The following is a 20,660-nucleotide window of genomic DNA, read 5'->3' on the forward strand; positions in this document are numbered from 1 at the left end:
GAGAGAGAGGGAGTGCAAGCAGAAGAGGGGCAGAGAGAGGGGGACAGAGGATCTGAAGAAGGTTTGGTGCTGAGAGGGTGACAGCAAGGAGCCCGATGTGGGGGTCGAACTCACAAACCGTGAGATCATGACTTGAGCTGAAGTCAGATGCTCAACCGACTGAGCCACCCAGACGTCCCTCTCTTGTTTTTAGAAACCTGTTTATTTCCTTGTTTGCATTTTTGTTTTTGTTTTCAGCGTTTATTTATTTTGAGAAAGCGTGTGTGTGCGCACAGGAGGGGCAGAGAGAGAGGGAGAGAGAGACTCCCAAGCAGGCTCCGCACTGTCAGCGCAGAGCCCAACGCGGGGCTCAGACCTACAAACCCTGAGCTCATGACCCGAGCCAGAGTCAAGGGTGGGACGCTCAACCGTCTGAGCCACCCAGGCGCCCCATCCTTGCTTGTATCTTTGACGTGGCCGTTTGGACCGCGTGCCTGCTTATTCCTCTTTTTCTGTTGCACGGAGCGGGGCAGTCCGCCCCGGTGGGGATTCTATCCCGTGGGCGTGGGTCTCTCTGGTCTCTTCCGGTGCAGAGTCCTGTGCACAAGTGGGTGGGTTTTTGCTGTGTACCCGGTTCGTTTTGCTTGTGTCTTAGCAGTCCTCTGTCGTGTTAGTTTGTCTGGAAATGTTTTGAAAAATAAATTTGACGTGAATACATATTTGTCTACTGCAGTGAATCTAGACTCTTATGGGTTAATTTTAAGTGAGGCCAGAAATGATTAAAAAATAAACAAATCCCTGATGATTTTGATTAAAAGTTAAAAAAAAAAATGAGAACAGAGGGAAGTCTCCCATTCCCCGAGTGCCGTGAAGGCGTGGTTGGAGGTCACGGGTGGGAATGGGTAGAAGGGCCCCGGGAGCCCATCTCTCTGGTTAGGCAGTCCCCCAGACTGCCCCGGTGTGGCCCTGCCCTGCGTGTGGTGCGGATGAGGGCGGTGGTGCCGTGACCCGGGCAGTGAGCGACACCCAGCCCCCCTGCCCCGTCCTCTCCGACAGCCCTGTCTGGTGACCGCTCCTCAGACACGCACGGCGTCGGTCTGGCCCTGCAGGCCCTTCGGGGCACAGCGTGGGTCCCGCTCGGGGCTGGGCCGCACACGGGACCCTGCAGACCTGCGGGTGGGGGGGAGGCCCCGCGCCCGGCCCCGGGAGCGTGGACGGATGTCCCAGGGCAGGGTTTCGTGCTGCACCCCGGATGGGTGGCGTGGGCCTCGTCGTGACCGTGGTGCTTGGTGCCCGGCCCCTGACGACGCAGCCAGCCTTCGGGCCTCCGCAGCCTGGGGATTACGGACCGGGAGCTGACCGCCACTGCCGCCTCCGGGCCCTGCCCTCCCCGGCTCTCTGGGGACCTGGTGCCTGCGCTGGGACTCGCACGGCTCGGGGCTCTGTGGGAGGGGACAGCAGACGAGATGTGGCGGGGTCAGGAGGCCCGGAGGGAACGGGGCAGCCTGGGTTCTTCCCACTTGTGGGACTTTCATTCTGACTGCCCCGGTCTTTCTGTTCCCCTGTTCTGACACGCCGTTCCCTCTTCTCTGGGGGTTAGCGTGGAAACTCCGGGGTGCGTGCTGAGGGCCGTCAGCGAACCCAGCTGGTCCGAACGGCGTGCTGTCTTCCTGCAGGTGTGGCGCCTGCACGGCTGGGGAGCGCGCACGCCAGGCACCGAGCCAGCCCTGCCCGCGTTGGCCCCTCCGCGTGGACAGCGGCGCTGAGGGTGGGTCTGTCCCAGGCCCGTGGCTCTGGGCGTGTCGTTCAGGGCAGAGCCCTTTCTGCTTTCACGGCTCCAGACGTTTCTGGGCTCCCGACCGCATCAGCTTTGCTCCCCAGGGCACCTCCCAGGCTGTTCTTGCGCGTCCTGGGTGCGTCCTGGCCCTGGGGTGCACCCGCCGCCCCCGCTAGCCTGGCCGCCGTCCGCTGGGGCCGGACCGTCTGGACACAGTTCTTCAGTGTGCCGCGGGGAGGCTCTCCCTTGTTCCTGCCTACGCCCGCTGCGGTTTTGAAACGGCCCTTCTTTTTTTAAAAAAAAATTTTTTTTTTCAATGTTTATTTATTTTTGGGACAGAGAGAGACAGAGCATGAACGGGGGAGGGGCAGAGAGAGAGGGAGACACAGAATCGGAAACAGGCTCCAGGCTCCGAGCCATCAGCCCAGAGCCCGACGCGGGGCTTGAACTCCCGGATCGTGAGATCGTGACCTGGCTGAAGTCGGACGCTTAACCGACTGCGCCACCCAGGCGCCCCAAAACGGCCCTTCTTTCAATGAACGTTTGTGCTGAACCAAAATACAGAATACGGCTTGCTGGCTCTAAGGCTGACGCCCGGAGGAGACGGGCGGCGTTTAGTTCCTGCCTTCCGCACGGGCTCCTCGGCCAGGGGGACTGGGATCGTCAGAGGGCATCGGGCGTGACGTGCGTGGAGAGGCAGGGCAGAGGACGGGGTCTTGGAAAGGGGACGGGTCCCTGGGCGCCACTGTGGGCCTCGGAGGCGGGACGCAGCGTCGAGGGTGCCGGTGCGCCCGCTTCTCTCGTTTTCTCGTGAGCCTGTTGGCAGGTGGGGAGGCCGCCCGTCGGCGGGGCCGTCCCTGGTGCTGCTGGGGTGGGGCCTGGCGCCACCTCCCCTGTTCGGAGAATAGGCTGCCTCCGTGGACCGCCGCCGCCCGTCACTCTTCACCCTGGCTGCCGTGGCGTGGAGCAGCCGGTGACGTCTCGGTGGCTGTGTGCCACGTGTTGTTTGCTCTTTAGAATTACGCCCTCTCTCGGATTAGTTTTCGGTCCCCAAACCAGTCACTAGAGCCGTCGTGGCGTTTTAGGTCTCGGCCAAATGTGACTCCGTGAACCGCCCTGACGTTCGGCGGCCGTGACAGGGTCGGTCGGGCCCGGGGGGTGCGCGAGCGGGTCAGCGGGCGCTGCCTGTTGGTGTCCCGTGCCGAGGGAATGTGCCCTCCTCTGTGGAACCTAGCGATTTGGTCAGATTTGCAATGCCTCATCGTTTGGGCATTTGTGCGATGAAGAAGCACGAAATGTCGCAGGCGGTTTGGGGATGCCTTCTGTGTGCCCACCAGACCCTGCGGCTGCGAGGCCGGCGTTTGCCGGGGGGGCCGGACCCCAGCCCGGAGCCCGTGGGGTGCGGTGTGATTCCCGCAGCAGCGTGGGCACGGGAGGCACCTGCTGCTGGAGGGTGGGGGTGGCCAAGCTGGACCTTGAGGGACCGTCACTTCCTTTAGTCCCTTACGAGGTTGTGCGGGTGCTCTGTAGTCCCGGCCCCGGGGCCAGCCTTCTTGGCAGTGAGGGGGCCCGAATGAGGGCCCGGGTGAGGGAAAGGCGGACAAGAGCACTCCCGGCGGGCACCTGACGGATGGGGACAGATGACCAGACGGAGAGCGCTGGAGGCCAGCGCTGTGACAGGGGTATGCTGGCCCCAGCCGGGGGTGGCCATGTGGGGAGGTGCCGGAGGGGGGCAGAGAAGGTTCCGGTTGTTCCCCGAGGGCAACTGGAAGACCTGGCAGACTTTAAGCTGGGGAGCGAAGCGGACCTCTGACTGGCAGAGCCGAGGCTGGCTGGGGGCAGCTGTAGCTCTCTCTCGGGACAGTGACAGAGGGGAGAGTGTTTCAGGGTCTAGGGGGACGTGGAGACAGTCTGAATGCGGGTGGCCTGCTTGAGGGAGGAGGTGAGGTGGCCCTCGGATCCTGGGATAGCCGTTGGTGGAGAGTGAGTCACGGAAAGAGTTGGTGACCTGGTCCGGAGAAGAAACGGAGCCCTGATCCAGGGCGGTGGGGACGGCGGGCGTCCCAGGGAGGGCGTGAGGGGTTGCAGGAGGCAGGGGCGCTTGTCCGCGTTCCTGCCTGGTTGGCGCTGGGTGTCCAGGGCTGGACACTGAGAAGTGGGTGTGAGGTGTGGCCGTCGGGGCACAGCTGCGCTTTGTGGTGGACCCGCTGATGCGACGTGGGGAGTGTGTGGCCGGGTGGGCGGTGGTGCCCAGAGGCAGCGGTTTGAGAACCCTTCGCCTGCGCCTGCGGGTGGGCAGGCAGTGTCGGGAGAGGGCGTGGTTTCCGGTCCAGTGAGGGAAGGCAGGACTGGGGAGTGGAGGTCAGGGACGCGCAGAGGAGTCCGGACATGCTGGCAGGAAAGGGGGTGCGGTGGCGTGGGGGATGGAGAGAGCAAGGTGGGGGCCAGGTGAGGGCGGGATTGAGGGGAGCAGCCGCGAGGGGACGGGCGGGGAAATGGGGCTCAGTGGGGGCTGCCACACTGCCCTGTCCTGCTGACCCCAGAGCCTTCTCTGTCCCTTCTTCCTATTTCTGATGAACGCACGCTGCTTTTGCTTCGGTGGAGGGATGGTATTGGCTCGGGGCGTGCGACACAATGATTTGACACAGGTGTGTGTGTGCGTGTTGTGAACCCATCACCACAGTCTGTCCTTAACGTTGGTCACCACGCATGGTGACAGATTGTTTTTCTTGCGATGAGAGCTTTTAAGATTTACTCTCTTGGCAGACTCTTAAAAACTGCGAATAAACTGAGGGTTGATGGGGGGCGGGAGGGAGGGGAGGGGGGTGATGGGCACTGAGGAGGGCACCTGTTGGGATGAGCACTGGGTGTTGTATGGAAACCAATCGGACAATACATTTCACGTTAAAAAAAAAAGATTTACTCTCTTAGCAACTTTCGATTATGCGACACGGTGTTATTAACTACAGTCCCCGTGCTGCACGGCATGTCCCCAGGACTTACTGATCTTGTCACCAGGAGATGGAACCTTCGGCCCACCTTCCCCCCTTTTCCCCCGCCCCCCCCCCCCGGCCCCGCATATCTGACAGCCACCAGCCTGTTCTCTGTACCCACGTGTTCGCATACTGCTTTTCTCTTGTGAAGGAAAATTTTATTGTAAACATGCTCATTTCCAAGATCTGTTTCAAGAGACGTCCACGAAACAGCTTGCTGATTGGCTCAGTAATTGCCCAAGTCCCTGCTGGGTTTTGGGGGCCACAGGGAGCTTGACAGGAGACAGGTCTCTGTCCCTTTCTCAGGGGACAGGGTGGAGTGGGGTGGCATGGTCGTTGGTGGTGGGACAGCACAGGAGATGCTCTGGTCTGGGTCCGTGGGGCCGCGTGTTCTGCCGTTCCCTCCACGGGACGGAGGGTTTCAGATTGTGCTGCGGGGGCGGAGGGACATTGTTGCTGCTGTGTTAATGGTGCTTCCTACATTTTCCTCGGAAGCCCTCTAAAGTTAATATCCTTGGAAAACTTACTTCTTCTGAATATTTTATAAACCTGGGGAGCATCACTGTGTGTTAGGATGAGTCTGATGGTAAATCAGTTGCTAATTTAGTTCGTATTTCAGAAAGCTGCTGGTGAGCGCAGTGGGGGCACTGAGCCACGAGCCGGGGGCCGGCGGCCTGACCTGCCTGTTGACTTTACACGTCTGCGCCCCAGGAAGCATTTTGCCCTAAATGCAGTCATAGGATTTGTCGTTCACTTTCTGACGCTTAGGACATTTCTTTCCTCTCATGCTTCACTGGCTCAGGGCCATTTTCACCCACTGCTTTTTAAATTTTTTAAAATATATTTTTAATGTTTGTTTATTTTTGAGAGAGAGAGAGTGCGCAAGAGAGAGAGAGAGCGAGCATGAACGGGGCAGGGGCAGAGAGAGAGGGAGAGAGAGAATCCCAAGCAGGCTCCCCGCTGACAGGACAGAGCCCGACACGGGACTCAAACTCACGAACTACGAGATCATGACCTGAGCCGAAGTCCGATGCTTCACCGACTGAGCCACGCAGGCGCCCCTCACCCACTGCTGTTTAACCTTTCATTGAGAAAATGCCGTTCTGGCCCTGTTCTGTCTGTTTTGTTTCACAGCCGAGGCCTTGGTGTAGGGGGTCCACATTAAACCAGAAAGCTGTTTGCCAGGAAGCGCAGGAGAATCACCTTTTTGTCAAAACCTGGAGGCCTCGCGGCATTCCTCCTTCCTCCCTGACTTCTGCCCTGGGACTTTGGGCTCGTTTCCCTCTTACCTGTGTTCTAGCAATTGTCTGCCATCGAGGCAGGAACAGGCGCGGGCTGTCACTGGCTCCCTGGCATCTTTCTAGCACCAGTGTTGGGCCGGACAGTGTTTGCTGAGTGGCTCGGGTGAAGTGTGCTCTCGACGTGAAGACCAGGCCCGAGCACCTGGCTGTCCACAAGCGGGCCCCGGACCGCCCTCGATTCTGGTTTTTATTAAACTTTCCCTGAACCGCGTGGTAAAGGCGGAGAGGCTGAGTCCTGAGGAGCCTGCACTGATGTCAGGGGCCCCGTCTCTTCTCTGGGCCTCCCCCTTCTGACCAGTGTCCCCAGCCTGCCCTCACCTGTGACCGCCTCCGACGAGGGGCGCCCCTCGCTGCCAGCTCCTGCCTGCGGTGAACCTCGGCTTCACCCCGTCTTCTTTGCCTGCCTTCCCCTGCCTGGTGGCTTCCAGCGGTGGCTTCCGTGCCTCATGCAGGAGGCTGTGTTGGGAACTGGGGGGCTGTTGGGGGGGGGTCCCCTTCGGGCCGCCCTCCCTGGCATCTCTCCACCCATGTCTGGGCCGTCTCTCTCACCTGGATGGGAGCCTCGGTCAGGCCACAGGGTTGGACTCCGTGACACTACGTTCGTTCTGTTTTTCCATTTGAGCATCCTTCCTGGCCGCTGGGTTGTGTGGTCATCGGGATTCATGCCCATCCGCCCAGAAAATACAGCTGTGGCTCCTGCTGTTGTCTGCTGGTCACAGGTCCACCCTTCTTAAGTCTCACTGTCTTAGTCTGGGGGTGACGCATGGTGTCGTTTTCCCCCGAAGCTGTGGCAACGTTTGGTTCTGTGGTGGTAGCCTTGCGAGCCTGTGTTGTTCGGGCCTGTTCGGAGGTCTGTGGGTGACGCTGTAGGCCGGGGGCCCGTGCGGGATCAGGCCTCCCCCGCGGCACAGCCACCTTCCTGGACATCCGGTCCGGGTGGAGGGCCCCGCTGGTTCTTCCCTGCCCTCCTGCCCCCCTCCCTCCAGGTGGCATCTCCACGGAGATCTCATCGGCACGTCCTGTATTTCCCCCGCTTAAAGTGCACAATGCAGTGTTTTTCGTCTGTTTACGGAGTACGGCCACCGCCGCCGTGAACTTGAGAGTGTGAGCTGCACGCGAGCGGGAGCCCCTCACTCACTAGCAGTGACGCCCCCTCCCTCCCCCCCCAGCCCCTGGCAGCCATGGGCTACTTGTTTCTGTAGATGTGCTTCTTCTGGACGTTTCTTGCGTTTGGAATCGTGCGAGGTGCGGCCCTCTGTGACTGGCCTCCTTCACGGAGCGCGTTTTCGGGGCCCGTCCACGTTGGAGTGTGTGCGTGTGTCCGCGCTACATGCCTTTTGGTCACTTGATGGTGCCCCATCGTGTGGGGGCGGCCCCGCGTGAGCCCGGCGCTTGCCCGCTGACGGGCGTTTGGAGTGCTTCTGCGTTCTGGCTGCCACCCAGAGGACAGTCACAAACAGAACTTCCTTTGTGCCCACGGACGTTTTCATTTCTCTGGGCTGCATTCCTCGGAGCGGAAGCACAGGGTCACGCGGCAACTGACCTTGGAGGACCCCGGGCCTGTCCTCAGAGCGGCCGCCCCACTGTGTCCTCTCGGCAGCGCAGGAGGTTCAGAGCCTTCCCGTTCTTGCCAACGCTTGTGTCCCCTCCCTAATTTTCGCCAGCCTTCTGGGGTGACGCGGTCTCCCACTGTGGTTTCGGTTTGCGTTTCTCTGACGACTAAAGCTGTGGTGCTTTCTTTTGAAAGGCTTCTGTGCATCGTGCAACCAGAACAGGGGTGGCCGGGCGGGCCCGGGGCTGGCCAGGAACGCGTCCCTGAGGAGCGCTCCGCCTTCTGGCCCTCTGGGTGGCAGAGACGGAGCTCCTGGCAGCCTCGCGGGGAGCACGCCAGGCCCGCCATCCGGTGTGAGGAATGAGCTGTTACACGTATAGAGTTGAAGCCACGGGATTCTGTCCCTGGACCCAGCTCCTCTCTCCATTCACCCCTACCCACTGTCACTATTCTGAATTTGTTTTCCTTGCGTGCAGTAGGAGTTTTGACCGCTCGTACATGTATCCAAAATGAGTTTCATTTTCCGTTTTTAAAACTTTGTATAAATGGCGCGCCTGGGTGGCTCAGTTGGGTAAACGTCCGACTCCAGCTCAGGTCATGATCTCGTGGTTTGTGAGTTGAGACCCCGCGTTGGGCTCTGTGCCGACAGCTCGGAGCCTGGAGCCCTCTCTGCCCCTTTTCCGCTTCAGCTCTGTCTCTCTGTCTCTCTCAAAGAGAGATAAACATTAAAAAAACACGTTTTGGGGGCGCTTGGGTGGCGCAGTCGGTTAAGCGTCCGACTTCAGCCAGGTCACGATCTCGCGGTCCGGGAGTTCGAGCCCCGCGTCGGGCTCTGGGCTGATGGCTCAGAGCCTGGAGCCTGTTTCCGATTCTGTATCTCCCTCTCTCTCTGTTCCTCCCCTGTTCATGCTCTGTCTCTCTCTGTCCCAAAAATAAATAAACGTTGAAAAGAAAAATTAAAAAAAAAACAAACACGTTCTGTAAATGATGTCATACTGTCTCTATTCAAGTTACTCTTCAGTGGTATGTTTATGAAGCTTACCAACCTGATGCTTGTAGTTCTTCCTGTCTGTTGTGGCTGGTACTCCTGTTAAATGTGTATGTTCCTGTTGGCTTATTCGTCATTCAATTGATCATGGACATCTGGGGTTTTCTTAAATTTTTCTTTTCTTTGTAGTATCACCGGTGTTGTGGGATCTGTCTCCCATGTCCTTAGGCCAGGGTTTCCCACGGTGTGTACCTGGGAGTGGCATTGTCGTGTGTATCTGCTTTCCCTCAGGAATCACTAGGGTCGTCTCTAAAGCAGCGAATTACTGTAGTGTTTCAGAGCAGTGCAGTTTATTAAAAAGTTTATTGGTTAACATATTTTTTAAAGAACAATTTCATTATGTGAAATGAGGTGGGTATGTTAGCTGCTATTTTTTCTTTTAAAATGGTTTTAGCCGAAGCCTGTTTTTCTTTTTAGCTACGCAAGAGCAGATAAAAATGCAATTTTAATAAGATAAAAAGTGATGCCTTTTAATCTGAGCCTGAACTTTGTTGGAACATTTTCTGCTCACTAAGCACAAGTGGGTGCCCGTGCAGAATTCATGTGTGTGCGCTGTCCCGGGAGGGGAGGGGCCCGAGGCGTGCGGTAAAGGGCAGGACTTGGTGGAAACGACGTGCTCGCAGTAGGCCGAGACCACTGCCTGCTGGCTGTGAGCTGTGTGCGCGTGTTGAGACATAGGGAGTGGTTCAGGGGAACAAAGTAGATTGAGGGTACTGGTGGGTGCGGTCTGTGGATCACTCTGTGGCACTCAGGCCGCTGTCATCCACGGCCGGCCTCTTTTTTACATGTTCTTAGGTCTGGGACGAGGGAGCTAGAGCTCAGCAGTTACTGGGTTAGCACTGTGCCGGCTTGTCCTTATTGGACCTAGGACTTGAACCCAGGCCCTTTGATTCTAAGACTGGAGACTGACTTTCTTTCTTTCTTTCTTTCTTTCTTTCTTTCTTTCTTTCTTTCTTTCTTTCTTTCTTTCTTTTTTCTTTTTTTCTTTTCTTTTCTTTTCTTTTTTCTTTTCTCTTTTCTCTTTTCTTTCTTTCTCTTTTCTTCTTTCTTTCTTTCTTTCTTTCTTTCATTTTCTTCTTTCTTTCTTTCTTTCTTTCTTTCTTTCTTTCTTTCTTTCTTTCTTTCTTTTTTTCTTTCTATGTTTATTTATTTTTGAGAGAGAGAGAGAGAGGGCAAGCGAGTATGCACCGGAGGGGCAGAGTGGGGGGGAGAGAGAATCCCAAGCAGGCTCCATGCTGGTGTGGGGTTTGATCTCATGAACTGTGAGATCGTGACCTGAGCCGAGATCAAGAGTTGGACGCTTACCAGCCTGAGCCACCCAGGAGCCCCAAAATTGGAGACTTTGTACCAAGGTCAGGGAGGCCTCCAGGATATTTCAGGAAAGGGACCATGACCGTGACAGAGAGGTTGTGTTTAATCCAGGCAGGCTGATAGGTTTCCTTGAAAAGGAGCCCACGGGTTCTGTCAGGGATCAGGGTCAGGAGTTCATTCAGCCCAGTCACAGTGGGGATGGCTTGTCTCTGTTCCGTGGTGTCTCGGGTGTCACCGGGAAGGTCCAGCGGCTGGGAGCGAAATCAGAAGAAGGCTGGTCACTCATGCGTGTCGCGGTTGATGCTGGCCATCTGCTGGGGCCTCACCTCAAGCCGCTGGCTCTGGTGCTTACATGTGGGCTCCCCCTGTGGCAAGTCTGGGCTTCTTCAGAGCATGGTGTCTGGGTTCCGGGAGAGACCCCGAGAGAACCAGCTGGAAGCCGTGTTGCCTTTCAAAAAGATGATATGTTTAGTCAGATTCACATATAATGTCGTTCACCAGTTTAAATTCACATGGGACAGGGGTGCCTGAGTGGCTCAGTCGGTTAAGTGTCCGACTTCGGCTCAGGTCATGATCTCGCGGTTCGTGGGTTTGAGCCCCACGTCGGGCTCTGTGCTGACAGCTCGGAACCGGGAGACTGAATCGGATTCTGTGTCTCCCTCTCTCTCTCTCTCTGCCCCTCCCCCACTCATGCTCTCGCCCTCTCTCTCTCTCTCTCTCTCTCTCTCTCTCTCTCCCTCCCTCCCTCCCTCTGTCTCTCTCTGTCAAAAATAAACATTTAAAAAATTAAAAAAAAATTCACATGGGACACCACTCACTTTGAAGGGTGAGATTCAGTGGTGTTGCGGTGTATCCAAAGACTTCCCGTAACCATCGCCACTGTCAATATCAGAGTGTTTATGGCCTCAAAAAGAAACCCTGTACTCTTTGGCTGTCACCCCAACTGCCCATCCCTCACCCCAAGCAACCACTAACCTGCCTTCTGTCTCCATAGATTTCCATTCTAGACATGTCATATAACTGGGGTCATATAATAGGTGTTTTATACGACTGGCTTTGGCACTTAGCGTAGTTTATTTTCAACGTTCTTCCTGTAGCGTCGGCACTCATTTCATAACCGAATACTATTCGTCGAACAATGTTCCAGTTCACCACGTGTTTGTTCTCATCGAACATTATAAATGCCAATTCACTTTTTTATCTTTGTAAGTAAGCTTCAAGGTTCTTAAGAGTTTGTAGTGCTGTGTGCTTGTCTTTGCCTGCCTGGGACTCCCCGTAATGCCCGTCACAAGGTGGTAGCTTTCAAATGTTTATTAAATTCTGCCGAAAAATTTTAGGATATAAAAGGGAACGATAAAAAAATTGTTTTCAGTGTTTATTTATTTTTGAGAGAGAGACGGAGAGACAGCACAAGCAGGAGAGGGGCAGAGAGAGAGGGAGACACAGAATCCGAAGCAGGCTCCAGGCTCCGAGCTGTCAGTGCAGGGCCCGATGTGGGCTTGAACCCACAGACCGTGAGATCGTGACCTGAGCCGAAGTCGGACGCCCAACCGACTGAGCCCCCTAGGCGCCCCTTTTAAAAGGAAATATTTTATGTAATTGAAGTGCTGTGCCACAGGCACAGGAGTGGAGGAACGGATGGACGGCTGAAAAAATGACCCAGTATAAATGCCGCATTTCGAAGATGGTGTCCTCAAACCAGTGGTGAAAAAAAGGATAGGTTTTTGACAAATTGCATTGGCACAGTTGATTATTTTTTTAAAAAAGTTTTCGTACACAGTACGTAGCAAAATAAAAGAAATTCTAGGTGGCTGAAAACTTAAGGGTAAGAAATGAAACCACAGAAGCGTGGAATGAGGATACGGTGGAATACTTAGCCGGCTCGGTAGGTCTGGTGGCTGAACGTTCCTGTGCTTCCTAATTCCTAAACCCGTGGGAAGCCCTGACCCCCAGAGTGAGGGTGTTAGGAGGCGGGGCCTTTGGGGGGTGAGGAGGTCCTGAGGGTGCAGGTGTCCCCCGCCCACCGTGGTGGGATTAGGGCCTTTATAAAAGACACCCCAGGGACCTCCCCTGCCCCGTCCCCTGCCCCTTCGCCTGTGCCCGCGCGGCCAGCCGCCTGCCGGGTGAGGTGAGGACACGGTGAGGCGGCACCTTCTGCAGCCCGGAAGTGCTTTGATCTTGGACTTCCGGCCTCCAGAACCGTGAGGAATAAATGCCTTTGCTTATAAGCTGCTGCCCCATGTGTGGTGTGTTTGTTAGGGTTGGAATGGGCTGAGACAGTGGGGGTGGGCCTTTGTTTTTAATCTTAGAGTGTGGGAGTGAGGAAAAGAGGTCGGGGGCTGGGGGGGGGGGAGAGAGAGAGAGAGAGAGAGAGAGAGAGAGAGAGAGAGAGAGAGAGAAAGAAAGAGAAAGAGATTGAGAATCCCAAGCAGGCTCCACACTCATCATGGAGCCCAACACGGGGCTCGATCCCACGACCCTGGGATCATGACCCGAGCTGAAATCAAGAGTCAGCCTCTCAACCACCTGAGCCCCCCGTGCCCCTGGGGTGGGCCTTTTGGGGTATAGTCGTCAGAGCAGAGCCCTGGGTAAAGCATGAAAGTAAGTTGACTTACCAACATAGACCTTTGAGCTTCCACAAACCAGGCAGACGGATTTGTCACCTTGTCTGTCACCATTCTGTTCTACGTTCTGGCTTTCTCTTGCTGCTGTGACAGACTACCACAAACCCACTGGCTTATAATACCCACGAATTATCTTACGGTTCTGGAGGTCAGAAGTCTGACCTGGGGTTGGTGGGCTAAAAGGAAGGTGTTGGCAGGGCTTTCTGGAGGTTCCAGGGAGAAGGCGTTTCCTTACTCTCTCCAGCTTCTAGAGGCTTCCCATGAGCCTTGGCTCGTGGCCCCCTTTCTCCATCTTCACAGCCAGCAGTGTAGCCTTGATCTGAGCATTCTTCATGGCCTCACTCCCTCTCAGAGGGCGGGAAGGCTTTTAAGGACTCGTGATCGGATCGGGCCCACCTGCCTCGCCCAGGCTACACCCAACATTTATGTGTTTGATTGCGTGTGCAGAGCCCCCTGTGCCGTGTGAGGGGACACATTCACAGGTTCTGGGATTACGATGTCTTTAGGGGCCACTGTTCTGCCAGCCACACTGCCTGAATGACAAGAAATCCTCTGTTGCCAAAAAGGTTTTTAGGGTGCAGTAGGAAGAGGGTGAACACCCCCTTAGAATGACGGACAAAGGGCCCGAGTAGGCGGTTTACTGAATGGAGTAGCACAAGCGAACAAAAGTGTTTCAAAATTGTTTAACCTTCCGAATGAGGGGACACACAGGCAGCGTTGGGAGCACTTTTCTCCCATAAAATCAGCAGTGATTTGGTTGTCCCCCCGGCTGCCGTGTGGACGGTACGCCTCACAGTGGGCAGCGCTTCGGTTACGACGCAGTCATGTGGTGGGACAGCGAGGTTAAAGGTGATGCTGTCCAGGGAGGTAGAGCGGGCACGGGTCACCTGGTGCCCATTCTGCTGTTACCACTTTTAAAACCTTTCAAACGTTGGAAGTAATTACAGGTTTACAAGGAGTGGCAGAGAAATTTGTGCCCTTCTCATCACGGTTTTGAATCTGATACGGAGCGTGTATGTTTTTGCACGTATCAAAGGTCAATATAAGGTCATATATAAGGTCAATAGATATAAGGTCAATAAATGCATTTACGTAAGTTGAAAGGTAACGATACGGGGAAGGGTCATGGCATGTTGCTCAGTGAAAAGGGTAGGGTTGCATTCTGTCTTTAAAAATGAAAACGTTCTTCTGTGCGTGAAACGCCCCGGCGTCTGCCTTTGTTTTCGCGTGTGCGCACCGCCGACCGGCTGCTGTGTCAGCGTTACCGTGGTTGTCTCTTGTGTGCGGACGGCGACAGGAGGTTTCCCTGCTCGCGGCTGGAAGACGGGCTCTGTTTGTTTCATGGAAGTGGGAGCCCGAGGGGGGCGGACGGGTGGACTGCGCTCTCTCATCTCCCTGTCCGGCCGCGTTCCAGGCTGGTCCCGCATCCCAAGGCTGTTTCTCACCGCGGCACGAAGGCCGAGGAATCTCGAGGCCTCCCGCCCGAGTTCCAGCCAGGAAGAGAGGGAACGGCTGCGGGCCAGGGGCGTGCCCTGTGAAACCAGGAGGGGCTGTGCTACCTCTGACTCACCTGCGCTGGGTCATCTGGCCTTCCTGGCTGGAAGCCCCCCCAGCCCAGGAGGAGGGGGTGTGGGTTGGGCTGCTCAGCTGACCACCCTGCTCGCCTGCCATTTTCCAAGTTTATTCTGATGAGCCGAGGAGTTTTACAATAAGACTATTTTGTCTTTGAAAGACTATGTTTTTTAATTAAAAACATTTTTTTTAATGTTTGTTTTTGAAAGAAAGAGAGCGTGAGCAGGGGAGGGACAGAGAGAGGGGGAGACACAGAATCTGAAGCAGGTCCAGGCTTTGAGCTGTCAGCACAGAGCCCGATGTGGGGCTCGAACTCACAGACCGTGAGGTCGTGACCTGGGCTGAAGTCGGACGCTCAACCAACTGAGCCTCCCAGGCGCCCCTAAAATCTACGTTTATCTTCTCTTTGTAATTCTGCGTTTTGTCTTTAGACAGAGTGGTACCAGGTGAGAATTTCCAGATGGGCATTTGGTCATCAGGGCTAAGTCCTGCCGGTGGCACCCGGCTGGAGAGCAGAGGCTGCCGGAGCTTTGGGAGTAGCCCCCAGCCCTCCGTGGCCTCGTCACCGGTGCTGCCTGGGGCCCCGGGCCGAGGCCCATTTGCAGGGCGGGCTGAATGCCCCGTTGTTTGTGCGTGTGGGCTTGTGTGGCACCATTCATCCCTCCCGGACGGGCCCTTGGGACCCGTGGCAGCTGATGGAGAGTTGCTGCCCTCAGGCTCGTATGTGGGTTGCTGGGAACTGGTCCTTTTCCTGAGTCAGTGGTGGGCTCTTGGGGAAGCGGAAGAGAAGCTAATCCGTCTCCCTTCTCTTTTTTAAACAGCATCCAGCATGTGTATGGCGCCCAGCACCCCCCCTTCGACCCACTGTTACATGGCACGTAAGTGAGGCCTGGACTCAGGCTGCTTTAGGCACGCTCTTGGGCTCCCTGGGATTCCTGAGGGGGAGGCGAGCGGTCTTCCCTTCCGCAGACACGTGCCGAGGCCTCGCACGGCCCGTCCTCTGGAGGAAGGCAGACTTGGAAGCCCGGCCCGAGGTGGGGGAGCCTGTGCGGCAGAGCCCGGGGCTGGCACCCCCTGAGCTGGTGGGGGAGGGCCTGGCTCACGGCGGTGGGTTTACTTCCTCTGGCTCACGGCGGTGGGTTTACTTCCTCGCCCTTGGCCGCACTCTGCGCGGTCACCCGGGGCCTGCTGTGCCCCTGGGTCTGGGCTCTGCCCCAGAGGCACGCGCGAGGCATTGTGGCCCCGCAGGACTGCGCTGTCCTTGTTTAAGGACCTTGTGGAAGCTGTGCTCTCTCCAGGCCCGCGTACCAGAGGCCTGTGTTCTGTGGACAGCCCCCCTGGGAGGTTTGCAGGCACCGGCCAGCGGGAGGTTTGGGGAGCAGGTCTGAGTGTCCTTAGTGTGCATTGCTGCGTTTGCTCCCAAATCGGTTCCGTACGAGGGCTGAGGCTGCTCAGCGTGACTGGCCCTCGAAAGCCTCTCCTTCTTGCCACTAAATCCTTACGAGTCTTCTTCTGGATGCTTCTTTGGATCGTGTTTGCTTTTACCCTCAGCTTTACCCTCAGCTCAGCTGAAGTGGAACGTTCACGTGTGCGCTGTCCCACCAGGGAGCTCTTTCCTGACGGGATCTGGGGGGGATCCTCTCGGGCCTCCGGGAGGACAAGCAAAGACCTGCCTTTACTTCGCAGCCTGCTCAAGGCCACGCCCAAGGTGCCCACCACACCGGTGAAGGCCAGGAGGACCAGCACCTTCCAGGAGTTTGAGAGCAACACCAGCGACGCCTGGGACGCCAGTGAAGACGACGATGAGCTCCTGGCCATGGCGGCCGAGAGCCTGAACACCGAGGTGGTCATGGAGACGGCCAACCGCGTCCTGCGCAACCACAGCCAGCGGCAGGAGCGCCGCAGGCCGCCCGAGCCTCCCGCGGTGCCGAGCGGTGACCTCCGGCTGGTGAAGTCCGTGAGCGAGAGCCACACGTCCTGTCCTGCAGGTGGGATGGGGGCACCGAGCAGACGGGGTGCGTTTCTGAGAGAGAAGGGGCCGGAGTCCTCTCCCTGTGGGAGATTAGGCGGGCTCCGTTCTGGGTGCGGCGGGAGCTCCCTGAGTGCCCGCGGCGGACTTTTCTTTGCCCTCCCAGCTGAGCGCTTCTCTCCTCCGAGTGCGGGGGCCAGCTTTTGTGGCTTTTGTGGCTGGTCGTGGGAGACATGGCTCGTGCAAGGCCCCGGGGGACCCCGTCTCCCTCCTAAGTGCATCCCGGTTGTTCCGGGGGTGACATTTCCAGCCGAGGGGCCAGGCTGCCTGCACGTTCAGAGCCTGCACCTCTATCGGCAGCTTCCAGCCATCCCCTGCCCCGGGTCAGGTGCGCGTGGGGGTGGGGCTGGGGTGGGGTCCGGGGTTTGGAGTGGTGAGTTCAGGTTATACACTGAAGGATGGGATCAGCCTGTGTCTGGTACCCTGTGCCTGGCTCTCCGTGGCCTTTCTCGAGATTGCTGTTGTTACTGTGGTTCTTTTTGTTTTCGGGGGCCTGTGATGTAAGACAGCAGGTATTTGACGAGCTTCTGGGATGGGTCAGGCACCGCTCTCAGGGCTTGGGGGCCCCCAGGGGAGTCCTTGCCCCGGAGCGCGTTCTGGCGGGGGGGACGGACACCGACCTACGCATGATCGGCAAGGAGGCACGGAGTGTGCGGGGAGGTGCCGAGAGCCAAAGGTCAAAATAGAGGCGGGGCCCGGTCGTGAGAGCAGGCAGGACCCTGGGGCGGAATCACAGGTGAGGCCTCGGGGCGCCTTTCTGAGAAGGTGAAGGAGGGAGGCGGGGGCACCGGCAGCAGAGGGGCCGGTGCGACCACACCCTCGCTGGCTCCCCCTCCCAGGCTTGTCCCCGTAGGCTGGTGAGGGCGGCCTCAGGTTTCCTTTCCGGCACACCCGGAGCTGGGGTCCGTACCTGGCCTGTCTTCGGAAACCCTTCCCACAGGTTGATTAACTTTTGAGATGCCACAAGTCTCCTTAGGTGAGAGTGTGGTGAGCAGTTTGCATATTGGAATCTAAACTATTTTTTTCTAAAATAGAGTGAACTTCAAAGTATTTGAGCCTGAACACGAAAGTCCGGGTAGGGCTTCCACAAGTGGGTTGGGACTCCCTGTGACTGAGGGACCGTCCCTGTGCGCCCTCAGCCTGCGTGCATTGACCGGCTCCTGCATGCACACCCCACCCCCCCATGCGCACCACCCCCCCATGCGCACTGACCGCCCCCTACATGCTGACCACCCCCTGCGCTGACGGCCCCCCCACTAACCCCCCCTGCACTGACCGCCTCTGCACTGACCGCCCCCGCACTGACCACCTCCTGCATTGACTCCCCCCTGCACTGACCGCCCCCTACGTGCTGACCACCCTCTGCGCTGACCGCCCCCTGCACTGACCTCCCCTGCGTGCTGACCGCCCCCCACACTAACCGCCCCTGCACTAACCGCCCCTGCACTAACTGTCCCTGCACTGACCACCCCCTGCACTGACCGCCTCCTGCACTGACTGCCTCCTACGTGCTGACCACCCCCTGCACTGACTGCCCCCTGCCTTCTGACCGTCCCCCTGTGCACCCTCAGGCTACGCACCTCTTCCTGTTGGCAGGCACCCCGTGCTCCTCTGCCCTTTGCTGTGCTGATGCGAGCCATTGAGGCATCTTCTCACGTCTCAGGGGCCTGGGTAGAGCCTCTGCAATACCCGCCGTCCGAGCAGTTGCTGGAGGGGGCCTCAGCACCCCGGAGATGTGGGGCCGGTGTTGGTCAGTGGGGTGGCTGTAGCGAGAATCCCATAGACCAGATGGAGTCTGAACAGAGTTCTGGAGGCTGGAAGTCTGAGATCAGGCCGCCAACATGGTTGGATCCTGGCGAAGGCCCTCTTTGGGTGCGGACGGCGGTATCCCCACGTGGGGGGGACCAGAGGGGGAGACCCACTGTCTCGTGACTCTTACGAGAGAGCTAATGCCACCGTGAGAACCCCAGCCTCCTGACCTCCTCTAAACCCGATCACCTCCCAGAGGCCCTTCTTCCTAACACCATCCCATCGGGGAGCAGGACTTCAACGTACGAACTTCGGGGTGCAGAGCATTCAGCCTGTGGCCACGTGCACGGTTGGGTCCAGCCAGGGTGGGGGGCCTTGGTGTGGCCGCCTCCTGTAAAAGCCAGGTGGAGGGTGCTCCTGGTGGCTCGTGCTGGGGGAGGGGGCCGATAACTGCAACTGCCCCCTGCCTCCCCCTGCCTCCCCCTGCCTGGGAGTGCAACGTCTTTCCTTTGTCTGCTCTGGGTGAGCACCTCCGTGTCACGATAGCAGCCGGCATTCGTGGACTGTCCGCCATGGCCATGTGGCAAGGCCTGTGGCGGGCCCTCATCATGGGCGGACCCCGGCAGACTCTGCAGGTGCTCTAGGAGCGAGTTTACGGGGGAGGCACGGAGAAGTCACACGGCTTGCCCAGAGTGGCGGTCTGCGTGGTGTGGCACAGGGCTCAAACCTCCGGCGTCTGACTCCAGGGCCTGCCGCCAGCTGCCGGCCTCACTGCCTACGGCGGGGCCTGTCCACCGGCGAGTCCAGCCCCAGGGGACTTTGCTGGTTGTGGCATCTGGGGCAGGGAGTGGCTGCTCCTGGTGTGGAGTGGGCGGAGACCAGGGCTGGCTGCCCCCCCCCAGCCCCCCGCACCCATGCGCAGTGCCGAGGTGGCCCCTTAGGGAGCTGACCCCCCCGGGGGGCTGGCAGTGGCGGGCAGAACCCATGGGCCTGTGTTCAGTCCCCTTGGTGGCCCGTTTGTCGTCGGGATGGCTCACTCTGTGTCCGTGCCAAGATGGACACGTCAGTGTTCGTTCCTGCTCGACCGGGCCCGGCGCGGAGGTGTCGACTGGCACCTGGTGGGAGTCTAGTGGGGAGACGCGAGGAGGTGAGTCTTTCACCCCCGCGAGCGGGACGGGGCCTCAGAGCGGTGGATGGGACCCAGAAGCACCCGGGTGTAGAAGTCCCAGGTTTGTCTTGTTGAGGAGGGCATGTCATGGAAGGTTTCAGAGAGGAGGTGAGATCCGTAGGGTTTCCGGGAGGGTGAGGCTCCGGGCTCGGGCGGGGAGGGGCCGGGTCGGCTGGCTTCCCTGTGGGGTCCCGTCCGTCTTCACGCTTCATCTGTATGCTTTGCGGGTTCCCCAGAGGGCAGGGACCACGTCCCACTCCCTTTGCTTCCCCTTGCTGTACCGCGTCATTCCATGAATGTTGCTGAGGTACCCGGGGCTGTCCTCGGGGCCTGGTGACCACGTGCTGTCCCTGCCTCCACACCCCGCCCCACCCTCGTCCCTGCATGGGCCACACGGCCGCTGTTCAGGTGAGGGACCTGTGAATTCCACGTGACGAGAGTGCGCGTGGCGCGGTGCCATGCCATTGGGAAATCCCGGGACGCTGCGTTCCACAGGGCACGGTCTGCTTGGAGCGCTGCTTGTCCTTGCCACGGCCAGCGTTCGTGTCGGGCGCCTGTGCCTTTACGGCGCGTCACTGTGGGGCGCGCACGTCACCTGCTCAGTGTCTGCCCCTGAGAGACGGCGGCCTGAAAATTCAGTGCTGTGCCGCGTGGCGCTCTCAGGCTGGCCTTCCGGTGCCTGTTCTTTACCTCTAGGCTGTCCTGCCTTCCTGAGCAAACACCTGAGAGATCTAGACCTGCAGTCAGGTGCGCTTGCTTGATTTAGGCTGCCGCTGGCTTCGTGGCAAGGTGCGTGTCTGCCGGGAAGGGGGCACGGCCAGGTGAGGTCTGTGTCGGTCGCTGACCGTGACTGAGCTGCGAGCGGGTAGTGGGTGGGCACTGACTGGTGAAGGTTAGACCCACTCTGAGGGGCCCCGGAGGGGGGAGGCCGACGTGTTTTCCACTCACAGTAGCAGGGAGACCTGGCTGTCGCTGTGCCTTCCGGCTTCCCGGGGGGACCTGCTGTCGCTGTGCCTTCCAGACCCCACCTGCCCCATCGTAGAGTGACCAGATGTGTGCTCCGTGCAGGAGTCAGTGGTCCTCACGTATCCTCAATGTGGGGCTTGAACTGAAGAACCGTGAGATCGTGACCTGAGCCGAAATCGAGAACCGGACACTTAACCGACCGAGCCACCCTGGTGCCCCTTGTCACGTGTCCTCATAAATCGCACTGATCCCGTCCGATCGCAGAGGAGTGAGATCAGCATGCTTAGTTCTGCGATAGAAGGGGGACTGTTCTTTCTGCCCGTTGTTTTTCCTAAAGAATCATGACACGTGGCTCGGTGATAGATTCTGAGCGTGGTGGTGTTGCGGGGGGTGGGGGGGTGTCTGAACATCCCGCCACTACCCTCCCCGTTCCCTCCCCCTGCAGAGCCCTCCCCGAGGTGGGCCAGCGGGACGCCTCCTGCAGGTGAGGGGTCAGCCCTGAGGAGGGGCCGGGAGGTGCTCTCACCATGACACCCACTTCTGTAGGCTTTTCTGGAAGTCTGACTGGGCCGGACTCTGCCCAGAGGCCGT

The 20,660-nt window shown here is 58.3% G+C and overlaps 1 protein-coding gene across 8 annotated transcripts in view; it reads left to right on the plus strand.

Annotated features, from left to right (window-relative positions):
- Positions 1–20,660, plus strand: part of TBC1D22A (TBC1 domain family member 22A) — a 326,941-nt gene that overhangs the window by 6,812 nt on the left and 299,469 nt on the right. For 4 of the 8 annotated variants that reach the window (XM_019835740.3, XM_019835738.3, XM_019835742.3 and 1 more), the window contains exons 2-3: positions 14,979–15,035; positions 15,844–16,145. In XM_019835740.3, coding sequence (XP_019691299.2) covers positions 14,979–15,035; positions 15,844–16,145 — 359 coding nt within the window. Of the gene's footprint in view, positions 1–14,978; positions 15,036–15,843; positions 16,173–20,660 lie in introns of all 8 variants that reach the window. The other 4 variants (XM_019835736.3, XM_019835739.3, XM_019835737.3 and 1 more) reach the window with 1 other exon arrangement.

Source organism: Felis catus, chromosome B4 (assembly GCF_018350175.1).
Source record: "Felis catus isolate Fca126 chromosome B4, F.catus_Fca126_mat1.0, whole genome shotgun sequence".
NCBI classification, from domain to species: Eukaryota; Metazoa; Chordata; class Mammalia; order Carnivora; family Felidae; genus Felis; species Felis catus.